General features: G+C 36.9%; 1 protein-coding gene across 3 annotated transcripts in view; it reads right to left on the bottom strand.

Moving 5' to 3' along the window:
* The window catches only part of SOS1 (SOS Ras/Rac guanine nucleotide exchange factor 1), a 144,602-nt gene that overhangs the window by 50,141 nt on the left and 71,914 nt on the right, over positions 1–22,547 (bottom strand). For all 3 annotated transcript variants that reach the window (XM_034952969.3, XM_003817632.6, XM_008970879.5), the window contains exons 6-8: positions 19,353–19,496; positions 3,661–3,771; positions 3,483–3,581 (exon numbers count right to left, since the gene is read on the bottom strand). In XM_034952969.3, coding sequence (XP_034808860.1) covers positions 3,483–3,581; positions 3,661–3,771; positions 19,353–19,496 — 354 coding nt within the window. The remainder of the gene's footprint in view (positions 1–3,482; positions 3,582–3,660; positions 3,772–19,352; positions 19,497–22,547) is intronic.

Below are 22,547 nucleotides of genomic sequence, written 5' to 3'. Positions count from 1 at the left end.
TAAAATACTGGTCAATATATTTACTTAGCCCCAAGAAAGAAATCTAAATTTGTTTAATGAAGTAAATTAAACTTCACATACAAAAATCACATTATTGAAGCAATATGGTTTTCAAAAGGGCACAAAGGAAGTTTTTTTACTTCATAAAAAAATTAACTTTAACTTTTCAAGTTAAAGAGTCTGAAGACTTGACTGCTATCTTTAACTGCTGAAGGAAAGAGTATTTTTTCAGTGTCAGTAGCATTAAAGTCACACTATTTTTAATTTATTTTTTAATCAACAAGTAAAAATCGTATGTTTATGGTATATAATAGGATCTTTTGATAGATGTATATAATCTGGAATGGCTACATCAAGCTGCTTAAAACATGTGCATTAACACATACCTTTTTTTGTGGTGAGAACACAATATCTACTTTCTTAGCAGTTTTCAAATATGCAATGTATTGTTATTAACTGTAGTTACCATGATGTACAATAGATCTCTTGAATTTACACCTCCTAACTGAAATTTTGTGTCATTTGACCAGTATCTCCCTACTCCCCTACCCTCCAGCCTCTGGTAACCACCATTTTATTGTTTCTTTGTGTTCAACAGTCTTATACTATTAATAACTAAACTTATCTTTTGACTTTGTAAAGTTTAAGGCATTCTACCTAAGTTTCCAAAATAAAGGTAATTATATAAAATTTACAGTTAAACTTTCTTTAAAATATAAGACATAAGAATTTAAAGGAAAATGTATATATATTTTTTGCCATTCATTTTTTAACAAGCATTTATTGAATGCCTAAATGCCAGACACTGTAATAGGTATGAGAATTCAAAGATAATAGGGCTCCATTCTTCACAGAGCAAACAGTTGAATGATAAGGCAGACAATAAAAATAGAACAAGTTCTCTAAAGAGATGTATGTAAAGAAAGGAAGGAAGGAACTCTGGGCATGATGACTCACACCTGAAATCCTAGCACTTTTGGGAGGCTGAGGTGGGCGGATCACCTGAGGTCAAGAGTTTGAGACCAGCCTGGCCTACATGGTGAAACCCTGTCTCTACTAAAAATACAAAATTAGTCGGCTGTGGTGGCACACACCTTTAATTAATCCCAGCTACTCGGGAAGCTGAGGCAGGAGAATCGCTTGAAGCTGGGAGGCAGAGGTTGCAGTGAGCTGAGATCACGCCACTGCACTCCAGCCCGGAGAGGGTAGAAGAGGAATTCCAGATAAATGGGAAAAAAGAACAAGCGAAGAGGCAGTAATATGAACCGGGATAGCCATGGAACCCTGAACACATTTGGCATATCCAGGGCTGCTAGGAAATTCTTTTTCTTCTTTTCTTTTTTTTTTTTTTTTTTCGAGATGGAGTTTTGCTCTTTTTGCCCGGGCTGAAGTGCAATGGCGTGATCTTGGCTCACTGCAACCTTCGCCTCCCAGGTTCAGGTGATTCTCCTGCCTCAGCTTCCTGAGTATCTGGGATTATAGGTGTGCAGAAAAAAAAAAAAAAAAAAGTGATGAGAGTCTTGTGGACTAATTAGGCAAAATTTCCTGCCCAATATACTGCTAACTTTGCAATATAACTTAGGCAGTAATACGAACCAGGGATACACATGCTTAAATCAGTAGAAATCTTAAATTGCTAAATGATGCACTTATTAAAATTCTATTAATGTAAGTTATAATTTTAGAAATTTTAATTGCCTACACTTGAAGGAGTAAAAATTTCTTTTATATTATTAAGATGATTGGGTTTTATAGCCTTCTGAACTTTCATCAAAGCTTCTTGGGTTCATTTGGAGGGGGAGGTTGTTTTGTTTTGTATTTTTGAGACAGGGGCTTGCTCTGTTTCTCAGGCTGGAGTACAGAGGCGTGGTCATGGCTCACTGCAGCCTCGACTTCCTGAGCTCAAGTGTTCCTCCTGCCCAGCCTTTTGAGTAGCTGGAACCACAGGTGTGCACCACCATTCCTGGCTAATTTTATTTCTATTTTTGTAGAGACAGGGTCTTGCCATGTTGCCCAAGCTGGTCTTGAACTCCTGGGCTCAAGCAATCCTCCTGTCTTAGCCTCCCGAAGTGCTGGAACTACAGGCGTGAGCCACCACACCTGGCATTCTTGTTTTTATTTATAAACTGATAACGGCCTTAAGATTTTATATGGCCTTTGAATCTTTCTGAATTTCATTACAGGCTCAGGTTAAAAAAAAAAAATCCCGTTATTAGAGAAACCATTACAAAGAAAAATTCTATATAACAAAACAGTGTGTAAATGTCCCATTATAACTATAGTTAGTAATAATGAATTCTTTCTAAAGATTTTACATACTAAATGCTTCCTCTCTTGATTATCCTCTTAAGATACTCATCCTGTATTTCCAAAGACCTTAAATGGTATGCTATTGCTAAGAGCTTTGTCATTCCTGCCTAGTGATTAAAAATACCTTTTAACTCCCTTAGTCCTTTCTCAATGTAAACATTCCTAATTGAGAAATCAAACTGAATTCCAAATGACTACTATGCAGTGCAGAGACCTGAGAAAATCTAAGGATGAGAGTTCCTCCAGTTTACTGTTAATAAATTCACAGACCTTCTATTCATTCATTGATTCATTACAGAGAGCCCATTTTATCATCTGCAAACTATAAATATGATTTCCAGTAATATATTCTCTGTGAAAGAATCATTATACTAAACAGAAGTTTTCTTTGATGAAACAAATACTCATTTGAAAGCTAAAGAAATAATAACGCTATTAATGCATGTCTTCTTGCATTTAATGGACTAAGGCTAGTCCATTAAAGGTAGAGAGAATATCACTTTGAGCTACACTATTGAATTATAATTTATACAGACTTTTATTTAATTTCAGTATATAACAGGAAAAGAAAAAAGAGACAACCCCTTTCCTTTCAGTCAGTGCTTAATATTTTGAACTGTGATCAAATGGGCAATTTTTACTGAGATTATAGATATTTATTGTTTCTAAAGTAATGATAAACAGTTTAATACAGATAGTTGCAAACTTGAGCTATGAAAGTCAGGTAAACTAACCTTCCCCATTACTTTGGCCTTATCCTCACACTGGCTCCCTTATCCTCACACTGAGTCCCTGAGTCTGCTGAGGTCCCCAAGGGGAAACTGCGATGCATAAATCCAAGGTTGTTTTCAAAGAATCAGCCATGTAAACAAAAAGTAAAGGTACAAGATAAAAATATCTGACAATTGCTTTAACATTCACTAAAAAACCAAAAATAAAAAAAAGAAAAAACAAAAAACAAAAAAATTAAAAAACAACAAAAATAAAATTCACTACTAAAACGAGAAAATATGCTACTCTTTTGCAGACTGATTTCCATTTGCTTCTTAACTGGAAAAAGAAAACAGAAACACACTAATGTGCAGGGTACTCACACAATAATTTACAAATGAAGTAGCAAAAATAAATTCACACTTGAATATGTTATAAATAACAATAAAGAGTTTTCTTACCTTCAAAAGTTCAAAGTAATGGAGACAGTGGTAAACAGGGGCCAGAAGCAGCCTGGGTAAAACATATTGAACAGCTTCTTTGAAACCTTCGCCTATTGACTGGAAAAAAAAGTGATTTAATTTTTTTTTTAAGTTTACTTTTCAGACATTGTACATCTTGATTTAAAAATTACTATACCTGCAAATAAAGTGCTGCCCCAGGCTTTGATAACTGACTAAGGAAACGATCATGAAAACCAGGTCGCAAAATATCTCGAGCATACGATTCATATGGATCAAATGCCAGTTCCTTAGAAAATAAAGAAGGTAAAACATAAATAATCTACCATTACAAACATAGAAAGATTTAATTATGGGGCACGACTATGCGAGCACAATTATGTATTTCTTTGAAAGTCTCTAAGCAAAAATTATATGACTACTAATTATAATTTTAATAGAAGAGATCCCAATATTCTCAAGTAAGAGAGTAAATCAGTTCTTTCTGACGAATAATAAAATCCTTATATGTTATAACAGCTCTCATTAAAGGTTTCCAGTAGAGTATTATCAACAAACATGGCCATAAGAGTGGGCAGACTTTTGGTTCTAGAAAACAAAGCTTAACTTGACAACAACAAAGAATATAGATATGTACAACTAGGTAAGGTATAAACATTTAGAATACTGAAGCCAGACATATTTTTATAGTTCTCAGTGATGGACATGTACTTTCGTATTCTATAAACCAGAAGTAACAGTTCATGTCATCTAAAATTCATTGTGATAATTTCACAAAACAATTAAACAAAATCCGAACTGCCCAAAATTTTGCCATCATTAATATCACCAATCAAGAAACTAAATTCCAATGGCTCAGTTAAAAAGACCAGAATCTACTGGTTTTGAAGATTTCTGGGGAAAAAGAGAGTAGGTATCTTGATTTTAGCAGGAGAAATAGAGTCGCTACTCTTCTATCTTGTATAAAACTATTATGAAAATGGTGCTCTAGATTCTAGCATGAGCTCATTTCCATAAAGGGTAATTCTAGCAAGAGGAATAGGACATCTAGTGGAGGAGCATAGTAGAAAAAGGCAGAAGGGAATGAAACAACGAAAGGTGGTTATGAATTAAATCACCCTTAATGTTATTTTTCAGATTGCTTTTTTTTTGAAACAGGATCTTGGTCTTACTCTGTCACCCAGGCTAGAGTGCCGTAGTGCAATCTTGGCTCACTACAACCTCTGCCCCCTGGGCTCAAACAATCCTCCCACCTCAGTCTCCTGAGTATCTGGGACCACAGGCGCACACCACCGCGCCTGGTTACATTTTTTGTGTATTTTGTAGGGACAGGGTTTCTGCCATGTTGACCACCCTGGTCGTTTTTTGTTTTTTCTTTTTGGGACGGAGTCTCCCTCTGTCGGCCAGGCTGGAGTGCAGTGGCGCGATCTCGGCTCACTGCAAGCTCCGCCTCCCAGGTTCACGCCATTCTCCTGCCTCAGCCTCCAGAGTAGCTGGGATTACAGGCATCCGCCACCACACCCGGCTATTTTTTTTGTATTTTTAGTAGAGACAGGGTTTCACCGTGTTAGCCAGGATGGTCTCTATCTCCTGACCTCGTGATCCGCCCGCCTCGGCCTCCCAAAGTGCTGGGATTACAGGTGTGAGCCACCGCGCCCGGCCTGACCAGGCTGGTCTTGATCTGCCGGACTCAAGTGATCCTCCTGCCTCAGCCTCCCAAAGTGGTGGGATTACAGGTGTGAGCCACTGCGCCTGGCCTCAGATTGCTTTTTAAGAAATGATTGAACAGTAATACCACCAGATCAGAAATCAGAAGACGTGAGTTCTGGTTGTTGCATTTTGCAATATGGCATGTAAACTTCCAAGTTATACTGGATTCCTTGAGCTGGCTCTTAGTTGACTTCCCAACTTTTAACTCCTTCAACTTTCTTCTCAACTAAAAATTGCTATCATAATATAACACCAGAAATTGGAGTCTATTATGTTTTACAGAAATTGATAGTAAAGTTTCAAAAATAACAAGAGGATGGAGTCAGGCATGAATACAGTGGACGGAAGAGAAGACTAAAAATGTGAAGAGATGCTTATAGCTTAGGTCTCTTCCAATTCAGAAATGATCATATGCCAAATATCATAATGTATACATTCATCTATAAGTTGCCTTTTATACTCAAAAATTTTTCAAGATTCATCTATTTTGATTCATACAGTTCCTTTCGGTTTATTTTAAAACTATAATATTCTACTGTATGAATATATCAGTTTTCTCTAATCCATTCTCCAATGATAGATAACTGTTTCTTGTTTTTCACAATTATAAAAAAAAATTCTGTAATTTGCACTTGGTATGCAGGTACACTTCACTTTATGGTGCTTCACTTTATTGTGCTTTGCATATATTGCCTTTTTTTTTTTTTTAACAAGTTGAAGATTTGTGGCAACCCTGTGTGAAGCAAGTCTTTTGGCCCCATTTTTCCAACAGCATGTGCTAATTTTGTCTCTGTGTCGAAATATTTCAAACTTCTTCACCATTATTATTGAGCCAGTGTTCACTTACCATTCTGAAAATCCTAGGGCCCTTAAGAATTGTGCTAAATCTACTCTGGGTGTGCCCTATAAATGCAACAGCAAAGCCTGGATGATAGTACAGCTGTTTACAACATGGTTTACTGAATACTTTAAGCCCACTATTGAGACCAACAGCTCAGAAAAAAAAAATTTTCTTTCAAAATATTGACATTGCACCTAGACACCTAAGAGCTCTGATGGAGATATACAAGGAGATTAATGTTGTTTTCAAGTCTCTTAACACAACATCCATTCTGCAGCCCATGGATCAAGGAATAATTTTGACGTTCAAGTTTTATTATTCACAAATATGTTTTGTAAGGCTGTAACTGACATAGATAGTGATTCCTCTGTTGCAGCTGGATAAAATCAACTGAAAACCCTCTGGAAAGGATTCACCATTCTAGATGCCAGTAAGAACATTTGTTATTTATGGGAAAGGTCAAAATATCCACATTAACAGGAGTTTGGAAGAAGTTGATTCCAACTCTCAGGGATGGCTTTGAAGAGTTCAAGACTTCAGTTGGAGGAAGTAACTGCAGATGTGGTGGAAATAGCAAGAGAAATAGGATTAGAAGTGGAGCCTGATTATGTGACTTGAATTGCTGTAAGTTTATGATAAAACTTGAATGGAGAATTTGCTTCTTATGGATGAGCAAAGAAAGTGGTTTCTTGGCTGAGCGCGGTGGCTTACGCCTGTAATCCCAGCACTTTGGGAGGCCAAGGCGGGCAGATCACGAGATCAAGAGATCGAGACCATCCTGGCCAACATGGTGAAACCCTCTCTCTACTAAAAATACAAAAATTAGCTGGGCATGGTGGCACACACCTGTTGTCCTAGCTACTCGGGAGGCTGAGGCAGGAGAATCACTAGCACCCGGGAGGCAGAGGTTGCAGTGAGCCGAGATCACCCCACTGCACTCCAGCCTGGCAACAAAATGAGACTCCGTGTCAAAAAAAAAAAAAAGTCGTTTCTTTAAATGGAACCTACTCCTGGTGAAAATACTATGAACATTTTTATGACGACAAAGGACTTAGAATATTACATCAACTTAGTTGATAAAGCGGTGGCAGAGTTTGAGAGGATTGACTCCAATACTGAAATAATTTCTACTGTGGGTAAAGTGCTATCAAACAACATCACCAGCTACACAGAAATCTTTCATAAAAGAAAAGAGCGAACAGTTGTGTCAAACCCCATTGTTGCTTATTTTTTAAATTGCCAGTCACCCCAACCTTCAGCAGCCATCAACATCAAGGCAAGACCCTTCACCAGCAAAAAGATTATGACTCACTGAAGGCTGAGAGGATTATTAGCATTTTCTTAGCTGTATTTCTAAATCTAGGTATATATGTTGTTTTAGACATAATGCTACTGCATGCTTACTAGACCACAGGATAGTGTAAACATAACTTTTATATGCACTGTAATCCAAAAATATAGTGACTTGCTTTATTGTGATATTCACTTTATTGCAGTAGTCTGAAACCTAAGCCACGATATCTCTGAGTTATGCCTGTATAACTTAGTGTGCACATATGCATGAATATTTTTTAGAGCATGTAAACTAGAAGGGGAAGTTGCTTTCCAAAGTGATTATATCGATTTATATACTTAGCAGCAGTGATTTTTCCCAGTTGTCCACTTCCTTGTCAACATTTGATACTATCAGACTTAAAATTTGTTAGCCCGATGTTGTGAGACTATGCCAGTGTTATTTTTACATGTATTTCCCTGATTACTAGTAAGGGTGAGAATCTACTTATATGGTTGTGCGCCATTTATTTGTATCTTCTGAGAATTGTTTATTAATAGCTTTTGACCATTTTTATCAGCTTGACTTTACATGTTAAATTTATAGTTTTTAAAAAAGCTTTATTGAGATAAAATTCAAATACATTCACTTCACCCATTTAATGGGCAAAATTAGATTATTTTTAGTTTAACAGAATTGTGCAACTACCATCATAATCTATTTTGGAATATTTGTATCACCCCCTCAAAGAAATCACACACTCTTCAGCTATTACCTCCCAATCCCCTAAACCCCTCAGCCCTAGGCAACCATAAATCTACTTTTTGTCTCCATGGATTTGCCTATTCTGGATATTACATGTAAATGGAATCATACAATATGTAGTCTTTTGTGACTGGCTTCTTGCGTTCAGCATAACATTTTCAAAGTTTATCCATGTTGTAGCATGTTTCAACACCCCCTTTTATTTTTTTATTTTTTATTTTTTTGAGATGGAGTCTTGCTCTGTCGCCCAGGCTGGAGTGCAGTGGCGTGACCTCGGCTCACTGCAAGCTCCGCCTCCCAGGTTCACACCATTCTCCTGCCTCAGCCTCCCGAGTAGCGCCTCCCGAGTAGCGCCTGCCACTACACCCGGCTAATTTTTTTTTTTTGTATTTTTTAGTAGAGATGGCGTTTCACCGTGTTAGCCAGGATGGTCTCGATCTCCTGACCTTGTGATCCGCCCGCCTTGGCCTCTCAAAGTGCTGGGATTACAGGCATGAGCCACTGTGCCCAGCCTAATTTTTTTTATATTGTGGTAAAATATACACATGAAAATTTCCATTTTAGCCATTTTTAAGTGTACAATTAAGTGGCATTAATAGACAATGTGCAACTGTCCATTTCCAGATCTGAACTATTCTATCATCCCAAACTGAAACTCTGTAGCCATTAAACAGTAACTGATCATTGCCTCTTCCCCGTAACCCTTGGTAACTTCTATTTTCTCTCTCTATGAATTTGACTACTCCAGTTACCTCATATTAGTGGAAACATACAATATTTGTCCTTTTGTGTTTGGCTTATTTTATTAGCATAACGTTTCCAAGGTTCATCCATGTTGTAGCATGTATTGGAATTTTATCCATTTTTAAGCTGAATTATATTCCACTGTATATTCTACTGTAATGTATTTACCATATACATTTAATTTAACCATTCATCTGTTGATGGACATGTGAGTTGTTCCCAGCTTTTGGCTATTGTGAATAATGCTGCTATAAATGTTGGCATACAAGTATATGATTGAATCTCTGCTTTTTGTTCTTTTGGGTATATACCTAGGAGTGAAATTTCTGGATCATATGGTAATTCTGTTTAACTTTTTGAGAAACCAGCAAACTGTCTGCCAAGCAGTTGCTCTGTTTTATATTTCTATCAGCAAAATACGAGGGTCTCAAATTCTCCACATCTTCATGAACACTTGTTACTTTCCCTTTATTTAAATTTTAGCCATCTTAGTAGATGTGAAGTGGTACTGCATAATGTTTTTTCTTTTAGAGATGGAGTCTAACCTTGTCACCCAGGCTGGAGTGCAATCATGTGATCATGGCTCACTGCAGCCTCAACCTCCTGGGCTCAAGCAATCCTCCCACCTCAGCCCCCGAGTAGCTGAGACCACAGGTGCACACCACCATCCTGGGCAAATTTTCTAATTTTTGTAAAGACAGGGTCTCACTATGTTGCCCAGGCTTCATAGAGGTTTTGATTTGCATTTCCCTAATTTCTAATGATGTTGAGCATTTTTTAATGTACCATGTTGGCCATTTATATATCTTCATTGGAGAAATATCTATTCAAATCCTTTGCCCATTTTTAAATTGGGTTATCTGTTACATACACTGAATACTACTCTTATCAGAAATATCATTTGCAAATATTTTTTCCCTTTCTGTAGGCTGTCTTTTGCTTTCTTGATGGTGTCCTTTGAAACACAGTTTTTAATTTTGAAGAAGTCCAAATTATCTACTTTTTCTTTTATAGCTTGTGCTTTTGGCATTATCTAAGCATCCTTTGCCAAATTGAAGATTCAGACCTGTTTTCTTCCAAGAGTTTTATAGCTTTAGATCTTACATTGTCTTTGATCCATTTTGAGTTAATTTTCGGATATGGTACACGGTTCCAACTTCATTCATTTGTGCTTCCCTTATAACTATGGTGTCTTTTCTTGAACAGAAGTTTTAAAACTTAATCTCTTCCTTTCTGGTTTACTCTATGTGTTAAGAAACCTTCCTATGTCAAAGTCATAAATATGTTCTCCTATATTTTCTTTTGAAGTTCTACTCTTCATTTTTAGATTTTTAATCTGTTGAGTACTTTCTGTGAATTATGTGTTATGGAATGAATTTTTTTCCATTTAACCAGGTATGACCCAGTGTCATTTATTAATGAGTTCACTCTTTCTCTGCTGATTAATGTAATATCTGTCACATTTCAGGAGAAGTATCTATGTATATATTTTTTTCAGGGCTCTTTATTCTGTTCTGCTACCTAATTGTTACCTGCACCAGTACTACACTCTTGTTTACTCTGGCTTCATAGTAAGTCTTAATATGTGGCAAGACTTTATCTAACAGGTACTTTACCTAACAAGTACTTAAGGGGACAAGAACAAGTCCCCTCAACTTGTTCTTCCTCAAAATTGTTATTTTTGCTCCTCATTCTTACCATGTGAATTTCAGGATCAGCTTGCTATGCACTAAATTTGTAGATTATCTGGGGGACAACTGGTATCATTACAGTACTGAGTCTTTCCATCCCTGAACATAGTATATATTTCCATTTATTCAGATCTTCCTTGTGAATCTAATTTTATTTATGTATTTATTTTTTGAGATGGAGTCTCACTCTGTCACCCGGGCTGGAGTGCAGTGGCACAATCTCGGCTCACTGCAACCTCTGCCGCCTGGGTTCAAGTGATTCTCCTGCCTCAACCTCCTGAGTAGCTGAGATCACAGATGCCCGCCACTACGCCCAGCTAATTTTTTGTATTTTTAGTAGAGATGGGGTTTCATCATGTTGGCCAGACTGGTCTCAAACTCCTGACCTTGTGATCCGCCCGCCTCAGCCTCCAAAAGTGCTGGGATTACAGGAGTAAGCCACTGTGCCCAGCTAATTTTATGATTTTTTTTTTTTTAAAACAAAGGTCCTGTGTATCTTTAGTCAGGTTTATTTCCAGGTACTTTATGGTCTTATTTCTATAGTGAAAGCAGTCCTTAAAAATATTATATATTCAATGGACTGTAACTGAGCACAGTAATGCTACCAATTTTTACAGGCTGATCTTTTATCCAATAGCTATAATGAACTTGCCAACTAGTTTAATATTATACAAATTTTCTTGGGTTTGCTATATAGATAATTATATTGACTACAAATAGGACAACTTTGTCTTGTCTATTCCTTTTCTGTCTTTTTGTATTGGGTAGTACTTGCTATTAGAGTGAACAGAAGTGGTGATAGTGGTATTCTTTTCTAGTTTCTTAGTTTTGCTATAGTTTAACCACTATTATATCTCTTACAGACTTTTAGTAAATGTCCTTTATTAGGTTAAGAAAGTTCCCTTCTATTCCTTCTTTGCCCAACATTTTAAAGAAATTCATGAGTGAATGTTTAATTTTAAGAAAGCCTTTTTCTTGAGATTTTAACCTACTAAAGTTGAATACTACATTAAAACTTTAAAATGTCAAACCACATAAGAGTAAACATCATAAGATATATAGACATATGTTTTATTGTATCATAAACTGATTTTTCATTGCCATTTCGTTGATATCTGAGAATGTCTCATAGTTTTTTCTTTACTGTCGTTATCTAGTTTTGATAATGTGTTCATACAATCCTGATAAACTTGTTACCCTTCATGTCTCTATTCATTGTAACAATTTGCAAAAGAGTAAGATTAACTGTTTCCTGAAGATTGGCAAAACTCATTGTCACATGCTGTTTTCTGTTGCTATAACTAAATACCTGAGACTGGGTAATTCATAAAGAAATTTATTTACCACAGTTTTGGAGGCTAGAAGGTCAAGACAGGCAGGTGCATCTGGTGAGGGCTTTCTTGCTGGTAGGGACTCTGCAGAGTCCTGAGGCGGTGCAGGGCATCACATGGCAAGGGAACTACAGCATGTCAGCTCAGGTCTCTTTCTCTTTTTATAAAAACAGGCCTGACATCATGGGGGCCCCACCCCACCCTGATGACCTTATCTAATCCTAATTACCTCCACAGGCCCCACCTCCAATCAATATATACAGATTAAACTTCCAATACATAAAATATGGGGACACATTCAAACCACAGCATTCACAACACCTGGTCTATGCTGCAAGTCATTTGTTGAAATACACTTTTGACTATTCATTTTTTAATGTTTTTTAACTTAGGACATTGATGCTACTCTTTTATATATTTTAAAGGTTATTTCATTACAGTTCTAAAACATTTTGAAGTGGATCTTAGTGTTCTTTCATGATTTAAAAAACAGGCCTGGTACGGTGGCTCACGTATGTAATCCCAGCACTTTGGGAGGCCGAGGCAGGTAGATCACTTGAGGCCAAGAGTTGGAGACCAGCCTAGCCATCATGGCAAAACCCTGTCTCTACTAAAAATATGAAGATTAGCCGAAAGTGGTGGCACAGTAATCTCAACTACTGGGGTGGCTGAGGCATGAGAATTGCTTGAACCTGGGAGGCGGAGGTTGCAGTGAGCCAAGATCACACCTAGTATGTGTGTTTCCTTTTCCCGTTGATCAGCCATGAGAACTTTTGTTATGTCAATTTCTAATTCATTAATTCTGTTCCGTTACTTCCTTACATATTATTCTCTTAGGTGTATCCTGTTATCTTTCTTCTTTCTTGGTTTGAAAGCTTAACTCATTCATTTTTAATTATTCCTATTTTTTCAAAAAATGTGTAAAACTGTAAACTTCTCTCTGCAAAATTTATAGTTGAAACTTAATCCTCAAGGCAACAGTATTAAGATATATACAGCTGACCTTTGAACAATCCATGGGTTAGACCTGCATAGATCCACTTATATGCAGATTTTTTTCAACCAAATGAGGATCAAAAATACAGTATTTGTGGGATGTGAAACCCTTGCGTACTCAGGGCTGGCTTTTCGTATATATGGGTTCCACAGGGCCTATGCAAGTTTTGCAGGGCTGATGTGGCACTTAAGCATGTGTGGATTTGGGTATCTGCAGGGAGTCCTAGAACCAATTCCCCACATATACTGAGGGATGACTGTGTACACACACATGCACACACATGCACACACACACACACACACACTCTGTTGTCCCTTTTATCGGTGAGGGATTGATTACAGGATCCCATGCAGATACCAAAATCTAGGGATGTTCAAGTCCCTGATATAAAATGGTATATGTGCATATAACCTTCAGAGGATTCCCTATATTACTTCTATCTAATATAATGTACGTTATGTAAAGAGTTGTTATACTTTATTGTTTAGGGTATTGTAATGTACCCTGATGTAATGTATTGTAATGTGCTCAACATTATGTTAGTACAGATACAATTATGCTTATTTTTCCCCAAAAATATTTTCAATCCACAGTCGGTTGAATCCACAGAGGTGGAAGCCATGGATATGGAGGGCTAATTGAGTGTGAGGGAATGAGAGAGAGAGGGAAAGAGAGAGAGAGAGAGAGAGTGTGTGTGTGTGTGTGTGTGTGTGTGTAAAATCAAATGTGTTAGTCTAATCTTCTGTAGCCTAATCTTTTTTGTTTGATCTTTTAATTTCTGATGGAGACCTGTTAAAATTTCCTATGATAGCAATTTTTTTCATTTCTTATAATTCTGTCAGTTTCTACTTCTTATATTTTGAGGCTTTATAATCAGGTGCATACACATTAATGGTTGTTGTATCTTCATGATAGTATCCCTTTTACTATTAGGAAGTGTTTCTCTTTTTTCCTCCTCAGTGCTTACTTTGTGTAATTTTATCAGTTAATTTGAATTAATATTGTTATACAGGTTTGATTAGTTTTTATGTTATGATATTTCATCCCTTTATCTTAAAATATTTCTGTGGTTCTGTTTTAAGAAAATCTTTTATAAGCTGCATAAAGTGGATTTTATTTTTATTTATTATTCATTTTTTTGAGATGGAGTCTTGCTCTGTCGCCCAGGCTGGAGTGCAGTGGCATGATCTAGGCTCACCGCAACTCCGCCTCCTGGGTTCAAGAAATTCTCCTGCCTTAGACTCCTGTGTATCTGGGATTACAGGTGCACACCACCATGCCCAGCTAATTTTTGTATTTTTTTTTTTAGTAGAGACCGGGTTTCACCATGTTGGCCAGGCTGGTCTCAAACTCCTGACCTTGTGATCCACCCGCCTCAGCCTCCCAAAGTGCTGGAATTACAGGCATGAGCCATTGCGCCAGGCCTAAAGTGAATTTTTAAAAAACAAATATAATTACTCTCTTTAAATAGGCTGAGTTTCATCAGTTTGTATATACTGAGTTACTAATGTAGTTGGATTTTTTTATATCATATCATTTTATCTTCATTATCATTGTTTTTGTTTGCTTCATTCTTTCCTATTATCAGTGAAAATGATTTAAAAAATTACTATAGTTCCTTTTTCCCTATCTGTACATTATAAGCTACAGGTAGTATTTCTGTTCTTTTGGTGATTTTCCTACATGTTTCTAAAAATAAATACGGTTATCTATAAATTTTTCAAGTTATTCTATCACAAATACAAGTCCACTTTACATACTGTATATTTTGTTACTAATACATAGAAATATAGTTTAGTCTTTCCAAGACAAAAAACTTTAAACTTATTTTAAAAACTATTCAGCAATTCATTAAATTTATCAACACACTTTCTAATTATTTATTTATTTATTTATTTTGAGACAGTGTCTCAGTCTGTCACCCAGGCTGGAGCGCAGTGGCATGATTTTGGCTCACTGAAACCTCAACCTCCTGGGCACAAGTGATCCTCCTACCTCAGTCTCCAGAGTAGCTGGGACTACAGGTACGCACCACCACACCTGGGTAATTTTGGTGTTTTGTAGACATGGGGTTTCACCATATTGCCCAGGCTGGTCTTGAACTCCTGAGCTCAAGTGACCTGCCCACCTTGGCCTCCCAAAGTGCTGGGATTACAGGTGCAAGCCACCAGCCTACATCTACCAATTTCTTTTTCACCATTAGTTCTTGTATTTCTTGACTTCCCTTTGAGTAAAACTTTCCTTCTTGCTAAGGAACACCATCCAATGCATCTTATAATGAGTGTCTACAAGTAGTAAACGCTCTTGGTCATTGTATGTTTGAAATGGTTTTTATTCCTCACTTCTTCCTCATTTTTGATAAATTCAGGAATAACTTTACATAAAGTCTGCAATTTGATGACTTTTAACATATGTATACAATGCATTTCTGTAACCACCACCCAGATAAAGAAATAGAACATTTCTAGCACCTCAGAAATCTTCATGTTTCCCAGTCAACCACTACTCTAATAATCTGTTTCCAGAGATACATTTTTCTGAACTTTCCATATATCAATATATATGTACTTTGAGTCTTATTATACTCAGTATTATGTTGCTGCTTTTATCAGCAGTTATTCTTTTTTATTGCCAGATAGCATTTTATTGTGTGAATATACCACTAATTTATCCCTTATGAATAAACCTATTGTGAACATTCTTAAATATGTCTTTCAGTCAACATAAGCACTCATTTTTGTTTGGTATATGCCCAAGAGTTAAAATGCTGGGTCACAGGGTACATTGTATACTTAGCTCTAGTAGATACACCAAACGGTTTTCCAAAGTGGCTGTACCAAATTACACCCTAGCCCCCATCAGCAAGTAGACTTCCAACTGCTCCATGGTTTCAAAATACATTTCCTTGATGAGTAACAATGCTGAGCATCTTTTTTGTGTGTGAAGTACCTACTTAAGTCTTTTGCCTATTTTCTGAAAAACAAAACAAAACAAAAAAACCCTGAAGTTTTAGTTATTGATTTGTAGGCATGTAGGAGTTATTTTGTTTTTGGGTTGTTTTCTTTTCCAGACAGTCTCGCTCTGTCGCCCAGGCTGGAGTACAGTGGTGTGCTCTTGGCTCACTGCAACCTTGATCTCCCGAGTTCAAGCAATTCTGCCTCAGATTCCCGAGTAACCGGGATTGCAGGCATGCACCACTATGCCCACCTAATTTTGTATTTTTAATAGAGACAGGGTTTCACCATGTTGGCCAGGCTCGTCTCAAACTCCTGACCTCAAGTGATCCACTGACCTCAGTCTCCCAAAGTGCTGGGATTACAGGCATGAGCTACCGTGCCCAGCCAGGAGTTCTTAATATACCCCAGATATGAGTCTTTCATTGGCTATGCATATTACAAATATTATCTTCCAGTCTATAGCTTGCCTTTTCATTCTATTAATTTTGTCTTTTGATGAATGGATATTCTTACATCTAATGAAGTCCAGTTTATCAATTTTTTTCTTTCATGGTTAGTGCTTTTGTGTCCTGTTTAAGAAATCTTTGTGTATTTCACAGGTCATGAAGAACACTTATGCTTTCTTCTACAAACTTGATTATTTTAAAATTTGTCCTCATTCTTGAATAATACTGTAGTTGGGTAGAAAATCCTATTCTACCTTAGTACTTTAAATATATTACTCAACTGACTGTTAACCTCTGTTGTTAAAGAGAAACATGCTGCCATTCTAATTATAGTTCCTTCGCAAAATATTTTGTCTTAACAGCTTTTAAGATTTTCTTTTTTTTTTCTTTAAGACAGAGTCTTGCTCTGTCACCCAGTCTGGAGTACAGTGGCATGAACTCAGCTCACTGCAACCTCTGCCTCCCAGGTTCAAGCAATTCTCGTGTCTCAGTCTCCTGAGTAGCTGGGATTACAGGCTCCCACCACCATGCCTCGCTAATTTTTGTATTTTTTAGTAGAGATGGGGTTTCACCATGTTGGCCAGGCTAGTCTCGAACTCCTGACTTCAAGCAATCTACCTGCCTCAGTCTCCCAAAGTGCTGGGATTACAGGCATCAGCCACTGGACCCAACCCAAGATTTTCTCTTTATCTTTGATGTTCTATAGTTTCACTGCCATGTTTTTAGCTGTGTGTTTATTTTTATTTGTCCTGAACGATATTTGGAATTCATTTTTGATTTGGGAACTAATGTCCTCATTTCTTGAAAATTTTCCATTTTTATCTTTTCAAATATTGTTTCTCCATCACTCTTTGTCTGGAACTCCTATTAGATGTATATTAAACCTCTCAGTGTATCCTTATTACTTTTTTTTGAGATGGAGTCTTGCTCTGTCACTGGACTGCAGTGGTGCGATCTTGGCTCACTGCAGTCTCCACCTCCTGGGTTCAAGTGATTCTCCTGCCTCAGCGTCCCCAGTAGATGGGATTACAGACATGTACCACCATGCCCGGCTAATTTTTGTATTTTTAGTGGAGATGGGGTTTCACCATATTGGCCAGGCTGGTCTTGAACTCCTGACCTCAGGTGATCTGCCCGCTTCGGCCTCCCAAAGTGCTGAGATTACAGGCGTGAGCCACCATGCCTGCCTATCCTTATTACTTTCAATTGGCCTTTCATATTTCTTATCTTGGTCTGTGTGTCACATTCTCAGTGAAGTCCTCAATTCCATCTTCCAATTTACTAATTTTATCCTTGAACTGGGTCCAGCAAATGTTATACTACATGAGTTATTTCAATGCTTGTATATTTAATTCTTGAAATCTCTGTCTTTTCATATCTAGAAATCTGCTCATTTCCTTTCCACTTATTTTTGTTTCACAATATCTTCTTTATAAATGGATCATATTCCTTCACTTATCTCTTTCAGCATCCTAAACTTCTTTTAAACTTTTTGTATGTCTATTATACAAAATCAATTTCATCTGGAATAAATTCATGTTGTAATTGTTGATTTTATTAATTACCATTCTGAGAATTAGAATTTGCCTTGTTTTTTGGAATTCTGTATTATATGCTTCTTAGTGGGAGACTTAATGTTTTGTTTCCTTTTTTTCTCCCATTATGATCACTCTTCCAAACCAGAACCTGCTCTTAAAATGACTTTGGGGGTTCAGGCTTCATATTGACTTAATATTGTGGGAAACTGTGTTAAGTTATTATTGTAAGGCAACGTTTTTGTCTCCCCACATCAAGTCCACAACTTTTTAGAAAACTTTACTGTAGATACCAGGTTGGCAGATTTTCCCAGCATCCTGTTATAAGGAGGGACTTGAGCAAGAAATCTGGCTCTGGCTTTCATGGAACACATTTGAAACAATTCATTGTCCTTAACAGCCTAAACACCCAGATACCAGAGTTCACTACCTTGAATGTCTACTCCATTCCTGATCTTGTTTTCAAGTCTAGTTATATATATATTCCACATTTTTCTTTTTATACTTTATTACTTATGTGTGTTTGGAGCAGGAATGGAAGGGCTGTGGTGATGCTTGAACTTACCATTCTATTTTGCCTGAAAGTCTTAATTAAAAAAATATTTTACAAGCTCAATGCTGTATCATAATGAGTGGATTTTAGAGTGAGAACACAGCAAATGCTAGAAACCTCAGAATGACTCTTAATGCTAACTTATTAGGACTGACTCATGTTATTTTAGCATTTGAAATATCTGAGGAGTTAGTTACCTTTCTTTCTATCTCGTGGTATCTGAATCGCCCAGGTCCTGGACCTTATTGTCCTATTTACCTCATTCCTATTCTAAATAATAATGCACTTATCACATACTGAGTAAGCTTACTATGTGAAGGTAGACAGGTAAATATTTCAGATAGGTTATTTAATTTTTCACAAAAATCCTGAGATTACAGATCGAGTATCTCTTACCCACAATGAAGTGTTTAAGATTTCAGATTTTGGATTATTTGTATTATACCTACTGCTTCAGCACCCCAAGTCTGAAAATCCCAAATCTGAAATGCTCCAATGAGCATTTCCTTTGAGCATCATGTTGGAATAGTTTCAGATTTTGGAGCATTTCAGATTTGGGATTTTTGGATTAGGAATACTCAACCTGTATTATCATTCTTATTTTACAAATAAAGATACGGAGGTTTAAAGAAATGAAATAACTTGTCACTGGTCACACAACTAATAAGCAGCAGAACTTAGACTGGAACACAAGTAATCTGACCTCAGGTGCAAGTTCTGTGGTCTCTTACTTAATAGTCATTCATTGACATTTCTTAATGTTTTACAGTAGGCCACTGGGTGACAGCTGTAATACCTCCCCCCTTGGCGGTATCTGTCTTTCTATAATTAACAAGAGACCACTTTTTCTGTTTGCTAAGATAACAGAAACATATGTTGACAATGACCCTATGAAAAAGGAGCAATAACAGATAAATAGTCAACAATTAGTATCTATGACTTTAGCTGGAAAGAAGTAAGACTCTCAATTTTAATGTAAATGTAGGCTTTTATGCAGACTTTTCGGGTATATAATTGAAGTACTTACCTCTGCTAAGTCTTCAAAGCAGCTTCCTACTAGTGGATGGGGACTGCCTTCATCTGTCATTTCTACTGTATCTTCTATATGGCCCAGTAACTTTACACTAAGTTCATGTATATCTACTATGCGACTAAATATATTTTCTACATCCTGTTTGGGGGAAAACACATTAATTCAGTGAGGCTGTATTATTATAATATTAAACAAATTTTGAGCCAATAAGTCATTTTATAATCACAAAATTTAACATGTCAGACAGTGAAAAATTTTAATGACTTAGAAAAATGAATAAAGGACAATTCAAGAATTCCTTCTGCAAAGGTGTACAATTTGCAAATACATTTCTCTAGGTCAGTGGTCTTGTAACTTTCTGGTCTCAGGACTCCTTCACACTCTTAAAAATTATTGAAGATTCTAAAAACCTTTTGTTTATAACTATGTATTTCAATGTTTACCATATTAGAAGTTAAAACCAAAAATTTCAAAAAATATTTAATTCATTAAAAATAATAAACCCATTATGTGTTTAACATAAATAGCACTTTTATAAAAAGTAACCAAATTTTTTTTAAGCCATAACAAAAAACATTTAGTAGAAGAATGGCAATGTTTTACATTTGCAAATCTCTAACATAGCGTACTAGAAGACAGCAGGATTTTCATATCTATTTCTGCATACAATCTGTTGTGATACATTATTTCAAAGTATACGAAAAATCTAGCTTTTCTGTGTAATTTTTTTACTGAGATAAAACTCACATACCATAAAATTCACTCATTAAAAGTGTAGTTACTAGTCAATGGTTTTCAATATTGGTTGTGCAGTCATCACCAGTATCAAATTCTAGAACCTTTCATTACCACAAGAAGAAACCCTATGATTTTTTTGGAAGGTGGATACCTCAATACCCAGTACAGTCACTCTCCATTCCTTTCCTCTCCCCAGTGCCTGACAACCACTAATCTACTTTGTCTCTATGGATTTGCCTATTCTGGACTTTCCATATAAATAGAGTGACTATCCTTTTATGATACTATACTAAAATTCAACAAATGATAGTTTCTTAAGGGTTAGTTGCAGTGTAGAATCTGCAACCATATCCATTTTGTATTTAAATTAAAATTGGTTACTATTATTTCATTTTTTTATCAGTGACTATATTTATCAAGTTGACTTTGAGGCATAGTTTATATACGAAACTCCTATTTTGGTGAGATTTTGTGTAGTTATTCACCCTTCTAACCATCAGCACAATCAAGATACAGTACCTTTTCATCGTCTTAAGAAGTTTCCTTGTCCCCCATTTCCATCAACCCTTACTATGCCTCACTCCCAGGAAACCTGTGATCTCCTTTTTGTCTCTGTAGACATGTCTTTTCTAGAATATTAAATAAATGGAATCATATATTGTCTTTTGTGCCTAGTTTCTTGCTTATATTTCTGAGATGCACCCATGCTGTTGCACGCATAACTATTTCTTTTTATTCCTGAGTAGCATTCCACTGTATGGTCATACCACAGTTTGTTTATACATTCACCTGCTGATGGACATTTGGGTTGTTTCCAGTTTGGGGCTATTACAAATAAAGCCGCTATGAACATTCATGAACCAGTTTTTGCATGGACATGTTTTCATTTCTTCTGGGTAAAAACCTAGGAGTAGAATTGCTGGGCAATATGGTTAGTTTATGTTTATTGTTATAAAGAACTGCCAAACTGGCCAGACATGGTGGCTCACGCCTGTAATCCCAGCATTTTGGGAGGCCAAGGCTGGCAGATCACTTGAGGTCAGGAGTTCGAGACCAGCCTGGTCAACATGGTGAAACCCCGCCTCTACTAAAAATACAAAAATGAGCCAGGCGTGGTGGCACACACCTGTAATCCCAGCTACACGGGAGGCTGAGGCAGGAGAATCGCTTGAACGTGGGAGGCAGAGGTTACAGTGAGCCAAGATCACGGCCCTGCACTCCAGCCTGGGCAACAGGCCGAGACTACGTCTCAAGAAAAAAAAAGAGAGAGAACCACCAAACTGTTTTCCAAAATATACTAGTTTACTTTCTCAGGTAATGTGGGAATTTTATATTCCCACAAGTAGTTGCCCCATACCCATTTCAACTTTTGGTATTATAAGTCATTTACATTTTAGCCTTTCAAATGAGTATGTAGTAGTATGTCATGGTTTTAATTTGCATTTCTCGAATGATTAGTGATGTTGAACACCTTTTGATGTGCTTTTTGGCCATTTTGGTTCTTGATTTTTGTGTCCTCAGAAACCTTTGCCTCTTCTTTACTTTTTTTAAAGCAATTTATTGAAACATTATTTAGAAACCATGCAGTGTATCCATTTAAAGTGAGTAATTTAATGGTCTTTAATATATTTACAGATTTGTACAACCATCACCATAATCTACTCCTTTATTTTTTAATGTTCACTCATCGCCATAGCTTGAGCCCAATCCCAGCCTCTGTAGTGAGCACTGTTTTTCTTATCAGTCATTTACGGCTGTGTGGCTACAGTTCCAGGAATTACCAGTGTGTAATTCCTGTGACCGTCTCACCTGTTCTCATTCAACATTTCTTCAGGACCCAATTAGGTTAGTTTGATTACTATCTTAAGATCAGTAATCCTTTGTCTAAGTTTCAATGTTACTGGCCCCTTCCTTTGTGCTCCCAATACTACTGCTGTCATACTTCTAATATGGTAATTACCATATTTTATTGCAATTTATAGTTTATATCTCTGTCTTGACTAGACTAAACTTAAGGAAAGGAACTCTTTTTTTTTTTTTTTTTTCTGAGACGGAGTCTCGCTCTGTCGCCCAGGCTGGAGTGCAGTGGCGCGATCTCGGCTCACTGCAAGCTCCGCCTCCCAGGTTCACGCCATTCTCCTGCCTCAGCCTCCCGAGTAGCTGGGATTACAGACGCTCGCCACCACGCCCGGCTAATTTTTTGTATTTTTAGTAGAGATGGGGTTTCACCGTGTTAGCCAGGATGGTCTCCATCTCCTGACCTCGTGATCTGCCCGCCTCGGCCTCCCAAAGTGCTGGGATTACAGGCGTGAGCCGCCGTGCCCAGCAGAACTGTTTCTTATTCATCTTTGAATCCCTGCTGCCAAGCATGGTACCTGACAATACAGTTGGCATTGATGAAGTGTAGGTTGAATGATTCAAATGACTCAAACAAACATATCTTCCACCTAA

The sequence above is a fragment of the Pan paniscus genome, chromosome 12 (assembly GCF_029289425.2).
Source record: "Pan paniscus chromosome 12, NHGRI_mPanPan1-v2.0_pri, whole genome shotgun sequence".
NCBI classification, from domain to species: Eukaryota; Metazoa; Chordata; class Mammalia; order Primates; family Hominidae; genus Pan; species Pan paniscus.
The sequence above is the reverse complement of the archived record's forward strand: the minus strand, read 5'-3'. Positions and strand labels throughout refer to the sequence as shown.